The sequence below is a fragment of the Pollachius pollachius genome (assembly GCF_949987615.1).
Source record: "Pollachius pollachius genome assembly, chromosome: 9".
NCBI lineage: Eukaryota > Metazoa > Chordata > Actinopteri > Gadiformes > Gadidae > Pollachius > Pollachius pollachius.
The window spans coordinates 8,048,382-8,057,783 of NC_136942.1; the positions used below are offsets into that span (position 1 = coordinate 8,048,382).

The 9,402-nt window shown below is 50.1% G+C and overlaps 1 protein-coding gene across 2 annotated transcripts in view; it reads left to right on the forward strand.

Moving 5' to 3' along the window:
- Positions 1-250: 250 nt before the first annotated feature.
- The window catches only part of LOC307080536 (cGMP-inhibited 3',5'-cyclic phosphodiesterase 3A-like), a 66,070-nt gene continuing 56,918 nt past the window's right edge, over positions 251-9,402 (forward strand). For both annotated transcript variants that reach the window (XM_079743279.1, XM_079743280.1), the window contains exon 1: positions 251-1,901. In XM_079743279.1, the coding sequence (XP_079599405.1) occupies positions 822-1,901 (1,080 nt within the window). In that variant the 5' untranslated portion in view covers positions 251-821. The remainder of the gene's footprint in view (positions 1,902-9,402) is intronic.

Consider the following 9,402-nt stretch of genomic DNA (forward strand, 5'->3'; position numbering starts at 1 on the left):
TAGTCGAATATAGGTCAATGCCATTTCGACAATGACATTCTGCTCAAAATAACCCGAGTTAATATACCCCAAAGGCAAGATACACACGGCATGGCTCGGCTTTAATCATTTAGAAACGTCATTTCTCATGATAATCCAAACAGAAGTCATTCCTTGAAAAACACATGCCTGCTGGGAAGGGTGAGTAAGGAGCGGCGAGTTCAGTGCTCAGGAAAAACTGTGCTCCCTGGGTTTAGTCGGAATTCGGCGGTGTGTGAACGGCACACACAGCGTCGCGCGGCGACACGCACGTAGCGCCGGCGGAAGAGCGGACACCAAGACATTCCGGAGAATCCTCGGAAACCCCCCCAAAAAAAGGCAACACACTGATGAAGGAACTGAATTCGTCAATGTGATTACCTTCGAAGATAGCGGACCATTCCCTCCCAAACTATTGAGGGCTTCTGAATAGGATCGCAAAGTGGCCAAACAATGGACAACAGAGAATGTGTTTGTGTGTGTGTTTGCGTTTTGCCGCTCGCGGAGTAGGACTGGTGGTGTTTAATAGAAGCCACTGCTGATCGCGGTGGACAGGACGCGGCGGAGCGCGCGATGACACCAGACGGAGAGAGCGACGGGGCGACGCGAATCAGGACACAATAGGACGTGAAAGTGTGCACGCGGAGAGGTACTTCCCCAGATCCGTGACATCCCCGTGGTTCGGTGGTTCAGTGACTCTTTACTTTATCGTTGGTTTGTAATCGCACACCCGCCAAAACGGGCTGTTCTAACCACCACCACAACCATTCATATCCGTGCGTAAATGGAGTGTTTGTCAGTGCATGTGGATTCCTGCGTTTGTTTTGCATATAAGTTCGTGGCGAGCGGCTCCCTCTCTGGCCCTTGACCTTTTACGCACTAGATGTAGACAATCCCAGACTTCCTTATACGTCCATATCTGCCATGAGGCGGCGGTGGTGATGGCGACGCCAACGGAGCCTGACGCACGAAAAGAAAAAGGGTCCCGGGCACCGGAACGCAACGGCTACGTGAAAGCACGTGCGACTCCGATTCCCCTGTGCAGCGACCCACGGGATCACGACGCACCGTGGGGGAAGCTGGCCACGCTCACCGACCGAGTCTGGAGTTCCCGTCCACTCCGGTGCGCGGTGTGTGTGGGATCCCTCTCGGTTGTTTTCGCTCTGCTGCTCGTTCAACGTGCAGACCGGAGCTCTGAGGTCAGCAGTGGCAGCAGCCTACTCTCTGCGTCGTCTCCCGTTCAGTTGGCGTCAGACAGCGCAGCGGAGCTGTTGCAAACTTGCTGGAGCGCGGTGGTCTCGCCAGTGCTGAGCCTCACGTGTGCCTTCTTCTGGGTGGGTTTATACTCGATTCGCTGCGGAGTGCTCATTCCGGCCGCCCTTTTCCTTTTAACAGTTTGCCACCTGGCCGAAACGGCGGCGCGGTCTCTCTTGTGGCCCGGGACCGATGAGCAGCAGCTGTTTTCATCCACATCCACAGCCTCCAACGCGGTCGTGCTCCTCGCCTGCCTGGCCGCCGGTGCACTCATGGTAGCGCGGCTGAACCAGGGAATCTCAGTGGTCGTGTGCGTCAGCGTGGTCCGGACTATCTCCCTCATCTCCCTGCACAAGGTACGCGCCACTTGGAGACCCTACGTGGCCTACCTGGTCGGCGTGCTGGGCATCCTACTGGCGAGGTATGCTGACAAGCTCCTGCAGAACCCAGCAAGGATACATAAGGAGGGCTGTACCCCCGTGACCGGAGCGAGGGGAGAGATCCCTGCGTTTAAAAGGCGAAGGAGGTCCAGTGGTTCTGTGATCATATCGTCAGACATGGCGCACAGTCAGCCCAACAGCAGCAAGTCACACCGGAGGACCTCTCTGCCCTGCATCCAGCGGGACCAGGTGAGCACTTTGGGTTTTTTCTGTCCCAGCCGGAGTTGGCCTACAGCTTGTATTGTTCCGTTTGGGGGTCTTTTGCTGTTACCCGTCCCGAGTTGAGATCGCTTCGCAGGGCAGTTGAGAAGCCTCGAAGTCATGTTTAGTGATGGGTGATCGGTTGTTCGTGTTTTAGATGGGTTGTTTAACAGTCTGAACGATGCTTTCCCCAGGAATTAATTATAGTTTGGATCAGGCTTTTGATAATACAACAACATTTCACCACCACAACTAACAATAACAATATACTCATAGTATGATAGTAATACTACTACTACTACTAATATTCATAATAATAATACCCATAACACCAATATTTCAAATAATAATTATAACGATGATTATAATAATATCTTGAATCTAAAATATGTCTGAATACATTTCAGAATGGGTTTATCTGAGGATCTGGGTTGCTTTCATCTGTCATCGTTGTGGGTTGCATGTGTGTGTGTGTAGATGATCTAGTTTGAAAGCTCTGCATACTCCGAGTGGCTGGCCGTCATTGCTAGGCATGCATGGCGTCATTCCTACAATCTACATTTTTAAACACATAAGTGGGTGCAGCTAAAAGCCCAAGTTAAATTGAAGCAACTGAATAAAACAAGGAACCAGACGGGTAATGTGTTCATATTCAGGAGGAGGAATGACCTCAATGTTCTCAAATAAAAAAGACAAAAAGAATCATGAAGTAAAGATTACTGGTTCCACTCCCTCTCGCTCTCTGGAGATAAAATACCAAATTTGGTCTTTTTTTAGACAAAGGATTCTTATTTTAGCAACATTGCTTTCAAATGATCACAAGCGAGGGTAGTTGAGGATACAATTTCAATGATTAACCCAGCGATTATTAATGTGACTCTGCAGATATATCTCAACCTATTTAACTTCTATCTCTCTCTCTCTCTCTCTCTCTCTCTCTCTCTCTCTCTCCATCTCTCTCTCTCTCTTTCCCTGAGCCATTTTGCCTATATCAATATGTTTATATATATAGAGCAAAACACAGAGAAAGAGAAAGGGAGAGAGAAAAAGTGAAATACAATGAGTGAGTGAAAGGGGTATTCAGTGAAAACACAATGCACGTTGAATCACACAGGCTGACACACACACACACACACACACACACACACACACACACACACACACACACACACACACCACACAACAGACACACATGTGTGCGGGTGACTTTGAGGTGTGATCCAGGAGCAGACCTGACTCAGTGAACAGTGTGTGTGTCCAGCCATCTCTCTCTCTCTCTCTCTCTCTCTCTCTCTCTCTCTCTCTCTCTCTCTCTCTCTCTCTCTCTCTCTCTCTCTCTCTCTCTCTCTCTTCCTCTCTCCATTCACACCACGGAAAATCAATGAGCACACCAGCGAACGTCTGAATGGGAAACACATTTTCTTCTGCCTGTTCCTTGGGGATCAAAGCGCGTCTCGCCGTGACCCCGGTGGCGTTAGGGTTACGGAGCGCAGCCCGCTCACTTCAAAGATGTCCTCCGCTCTGTGGGCCGCTGCTGAGCTGCAGCTCACTGCTCTGTGCCATTCTTACTTCTCCTCTAGCATTTTACCTCCCATGTTCCCAAGTCTCTGAGATCCAATTGGATCCAATAAGAAAATACATATGTTTTTATGTATATTGATATCTGTATGTATGTATGTATGTATGTATGTATGTATGTATGTATGTATGGATATGTATATGTATATATTTTCTATATCTATATCTATGTATATATATACATAATTTAAATATATATTAAAACATATATATATATATATATATGTTCATATGTATGATTAACGTGAATTCAAAGTATAACCAACTATTCCTTTTATTATTAATGGTGTTGTACTTTTTGATGGTAATGTTTTATGGTAATGCTGTTCTGCAACGAGAATGATCTGGAAACTCCATATTTGTTTAATATGGAAAAAAGGTTTGACCCTGCTTTCGTCTTAAATTTTCAATTTTAAGCATACCTATAAAGTCAAGGTTGCGGTATGTTGTATAATAATATTGGAAAATATGGAAATATTGTTTTTCTGCAGTATTTTAGTAGTAGTAGTACCTAGCTGGGATGAGAATCCATTACATTAACAAAGCCTGAAATACTGAGAATTATACAAGGGGCCATGACATCAGTAATAACTCATCTATAGCTCATTATTGTTTTTAGGAGGGAAAGTGATCATGTTTGTGTGTCTGTGTGTGTGCGTGCGTGCAAGCGTATGTGTTTGTGCGTGTGTGTGCGTGTGTATGCGTGTGTGAGTGTTTGTGTGTGTGCTTGCATGCCTCCTTGCGTGCAAGCGTACATTAATCTGTGTGTGTGTCTTTGTTTGTGTGTGTGTGTGTATGTGTTGTGTGGGCATTTGTGATGTTCCATATATCAATGCCTCACCATTGCTAGAGCCCTCTAGTGATAACTGTTCTCTATTACAATACCCTGCGTTGTCTCAGCCTGCTGCAAGTATTGCAGAATCTTTTGATCAAATCTTTGGGGAAATTGGAACATGTTCATGTTAATTTATAACAGCTGTGTGTGGTTGCCTGCCCAAATTAGGAAACATGAAAATTTGGGTCAAATATTGTACACACATTATTTGTACGGGATCTCTTTCACATCTCATCAAACAGACATACTTTTAGACATGCATTCAATGAACGGCAAGTTAATTTGTCATTCAATGGTAACTTAAAGAGGTTCAGGGTTAAATCTAAAACTTTACGTCCCCAAGTTGTGAACTCACAAACGGTCCCTGATTTCCACCGGCTGGTTGGGTGCTTGTGTCCATGTACCTCTGTAAACCATGGCAAAACAACATAAGGTGGACCAACTTGTTGTTGTGACAACAATGCGAAAAACACCTCTCTCAGCAACACCCCACATCGAACTTAGCGGCCACTGGCAGACGCTACGTCAATGCAGGGTCTTGGCTGGCCCCCGACATTGACCCAGTGACTGCCTGCCTCTGGTTAAGACACACACACACACACACACACACACACACACACACACACACACACACACACACACACACACACACACACACACACACACACACACTCACACTCACATACTCACACATGGTTTGCAAGTGTGTTGTCCTGCCCATGTCTTGTCTGTGTGGTCTGTGGTGTGTAAACAAACCCCTGCTGACCCACGCTAGTCATCGCTGACACACGGGCTGCGGGGCCCGTTCCCATAGGGGGTCTGATCAGGGCTGTGTGAGGGCTCAGAGCAGGCGAACGCTGACGCTAGGCTAATGCTAGCCCCGCGGAGGACAGCCCCGTGAGCGACGTGAGGAGTCTTGTAGTCTGCGTAGTCTCCGGCGTGGTGCTCATCGCTGTGTTAAACTGATTTACGATGTTTTCCAGCAAAAAAGTCGGGAGGGGGAGCGACAAGAGCTGCATCTGCAAACTAATGTTTGCATTATCGGGGCGTCGGAGAGCGACGTGAGTGATGGTGTGTGCATGAGAGTCGACAGAGCTTTGTATGCGTTTTCTTTTATCATCCGCCCCCCCTCAGGAAGTCTCTCCTCCCGACTCGTCTTAAGTGTCTTACATAAAGATCCTTGAGATGAATAGTCGCTGTGTGGATATCGTTTATTCTGAAAATAAATAGAGAGAGGAGAGGGAGAAAGGGGAGGGAGAGAGAGGAGAAGGGGAGAGAGGAGGGGGAGAGACAGAAGAGAGGTAGAGGAGAGGGGGAGAGGAGGGGAGAGGAGGGGGAGAGGAGAGGGAGAGAGAGGAGAGGGAGATAGACGAGAAGGGGAGAGTGAGGAGAGAGGGAGAGAGACGTGAAGAGGAGAGTGAGGAAGAGAGGGAGAGGAGAGGGGGAGATGGGAGAGAGGAGATGGGGAAATTTAGTAGAGGGAAAGAGACGAGAAGGGGAGGGAGAGGGGAGAGAGTAGAGAGGGAGAGAGGAGGGGGGAGAGACAGGAGAGGAGAGGGAGAGAGAGGAGAGGGAGAGAGAGGAGAGGGAGAGAGAGGAGAGGGAGATAGAGAGATGAGGGGGAGCAAGGAGAGGGAGCGAGGAGGGGGGGAGAGTAGAGTCGGGGAGAGAGGAGAGAGGAGAGGGGGAGAGAGGAGAGGGAGAGAGAGAAGAGGGGGAGAGAGGAGAGAGGAGAGGGGGAGAGAGGATAGGGGGAGAGAGGAGTGGGGGAGAGAGGAGAGAGGGATAGAGCCCTGAGTCTGTTCTTCCTCCTTGAAGCTGCCGCCACGGTTTCCGCCCTCGCCGCCGTGGCCGGCGCTCTCCGAGCCGGGCGCAGAGAGCTCTGAGATGATGTTTCACTCCGCTCAAGTGCACATTTAATAAACGGTCGCTCTCCCGGCTTATGATCACAGACTGGCTGCCAGCGCCTGTCATCGCCCTAAGTAGCTGGATTTCAAAAAAACGTCCGGGTCGTCCACCCTGTCGCCTGGCCCAACGAGAGAAAGACGTTATTAGCTGTATCGGATAGAGTTTGGTGTGTGTGTGTGTGTGTGTGTGTGTGTGTGTGTGTGTGTGTATGTGTGTGTGTGTGTGTGTGTGTGTGTGTGTGTGTGTGTGTGTGTGTGTGTGTGTGTATGTACATGAGTGTGTGTGTGTACATGATAGTGTGTGTTTGTGTGCCTACATGAGTGTGTGTGTCAGTGTATGTGTGTGTGTACATGAGTGTGTGTGAGTGTGTATGCACACACTTGAAACATGTTTTTACAAGTGCGTGCTTTTACGAGTTTGTGTATACGGGTGTGTGTAGTGTATGCATATGTGTGTGTGTGTGTGTGTATATATGTATGTCTATACGATGTGTGTATATGAGTGTGTGTGTGTGTGCTGGGACAGGTTGAGCTCTAATGGGAGGTGACCACACTCGTCCCTCACATTGCGGTCGGGGAGGATATTGAACTCAGAAGGAAGAGGTGTGGACCGCTCTGTTAACTTTCCGTGGAGCGGACCCCCAAGGCCCTCGCTCCAACCCTCCGTACTTCCCCCTCCCCTCATCGGGGGCCATGCCTTGTTTTCTCTCTAGCTCTCTTGGCCCTCGACCGGGACTCTCACCTGTGAAACCGCGTGCCGACTAGACTCCCAGTAACCCGAAGCCAAGCAGGTACGAGTGGGAAGCGTTAGGGGGAATGTGCTATGCTGGGAGAAGTACACAGAACGAACTTCAGCCGCGGATTGGGTAACCGTGCCCGTGTGCTGCCAGCTCATTGGCTGCTCGTCTCAAGCCCCCTTAAAAGCGAGGCTCCGCCCCCAGCCCCCCTCGCTGTCACCTGCCCAGCCCTCGGGCTCGGCTCCGGGGTCTGCACTGTGTCCTCTCGCTGACACCAACACAAACATCAGCCCGGGATCCGAGGAGGAAATACTTCCCTCGACTCGGAGGATAAAGATATTCCTGAGATCTATGTTAATGACTTCCTGTGGACTCGGATCCAGAACACAATCATTGTTGCCGTTGTAAACGTTTCCAGTTTCCCCGAGTCAAACTGAACTGCAGTGTAAGTGAATCGTGTCCCTGGACGGGGGGACGGGGGCGGTTGGGGACGAGGCTGATGGTCTTCAGGCAGAGATTTACTATGGGCTCCAGCGCGCTCTCTTTATCCAGGAAGAGAAGAGCTTGTTTGTATTCTAAACAAACACGATGGGTCTTTTCCTCCTTCCCTTTTCGAACTATAAGGGCCCAGGAGTCTGGGAGAGACCTGACATAAACCACACTCCCCCCTCTCTCGGCTTCTCCGTCATGACGAACAGATCGCCGTCCCCTGATTGGCTGAAACCGGTGGGATCCCTTTTTTCTCGGTTCTTGCCGGGATCTTTATTTCTGTGGAGAGATGAAGGTGGGGAGTGGGGGGGAATCAGGGTTTGGGGTGTAGGGGGTTGGGTGGTAAGTAGGTCACCGCTGGTGTTGCCTCTCACACACAGCACCCCCCTGAAAGGCGGGATAGTTCTTGTGAAAGCCATGCACTTCCACGGCGGTCTGGTCCGCGGTGTCGCGCGGAGACGGGGTCGCTCCTGGTCTGCAGGAGATCAACGTAAACAAATGCTTTCCTTTGGGCGTTTGTGCTGTTGCACAGAGTAGAGTGAAATCACACAAGTTAATCAGCGCACTGCTCCTCACACAGCCTTATCTTGCACGGCGCACGCAGACCTGTCGTATTCCTCATCCTGACCGAGTGCTTCGTACCCCCTTCATCGTCGTCGTTGTCGTCCTCTGTTTTCTCCCCTCCTCCTCCTCCTCCTCCTCCTCCTCCTCCTCGTCCTCCTCCTCCTTCTCCTCTCCTCCTCCTCCTCCTCCTCTTCATTCTCCTCATCCTCATCCTCCTCCTCCCCCTCGCCCTCCTCCACCTCCTTCTCCCCTCCCCCCTCCTCCTCCTCCTTCACTCCTCACTGCCTCTGATCCACTAAACCAGATGAGGGCTTCTAGTTGTAACTTGAGTGACTACACAGAGATGCTGTGTTTCCCTCAATCCAGGGCATCCTGGTGTGTGTGTGTGTGTGTGTGAGAGTGTGTATTCGGTGTGTATGTCTGTGTGTGTGTGTGTGTGTGTGTGTGTGTATGTATACGTAGTGCGTGTGTGTGCAGATGGCTGCGTGTGTGTGTCTACTTGTTTGTGTGTGCGACCGTTTATATTTGAATGTGTGCATGCCTGTGTGTATGTACTGTATGTATGTGTGTGTGTGTGTGTGACTGAATGCATATGTGTGTGTGTGTGCGTGCATGTCTCTCTGTCTGTGTGTGTGTGTGTGTGTGTGTGTGTGTGCGCATGCGTGTCTCTCCCCTCGTGTGTGTGTGTGTGTGTGTGTGCGCGTGCATGTCTCTCCGTGTGTGTGTGTGTGTGTGTGTGTGTGTGTGTGTGTGTGTGTGTGTGGAAGCAGCCAGCAGCCTGATGGCTCCCAGCTGCAGCAGCAGATGAGGTAGAATGAGCTGAGAGCGTCTCTCCGACCGCAGAGACGACCAGAGACAACCTGATCCGCGGGCCGCACGGCACCCAGACATTAACACGGCTGCCTTCATAACAATGCCCCCCCCCCCCCCCCCCCCCCCCCGCATTACGCAAATGTAATCATGGAACTCAGATAAAACACTTCTGTGTGTGTGGTCGATGTGACGGCCTACCTTTCAAACTCCCGGAGGTATAATTTTGTTATTATTACGTCTCTTGGGATACAAAAATATATGCAATTTCTGCGCCAGGGGTGAACAGAATGTTCTTGGAACAATCTTCCTGTGTGTGCGCTTGTGCTTGTTAAGTGTGTGCATACATGTATTTGTGTGTTGTGTGTGTGTGTGTGTGTGTGTGAGTGTTAATGTGTGTTGGGAATTGGGGAGATGCATGAATATTCAAGGCACATGCCCGCTCCAGTAGTAAGTGAGTTTGTTTGCACGGCACTGTTTCTGCTGCTCCCCCAACCCCCCCCCCCCCCCCCCTGATAAGGACAGGCAGCTCAAACATGGCTCACATACTGTACATCTAGCATGTTTCA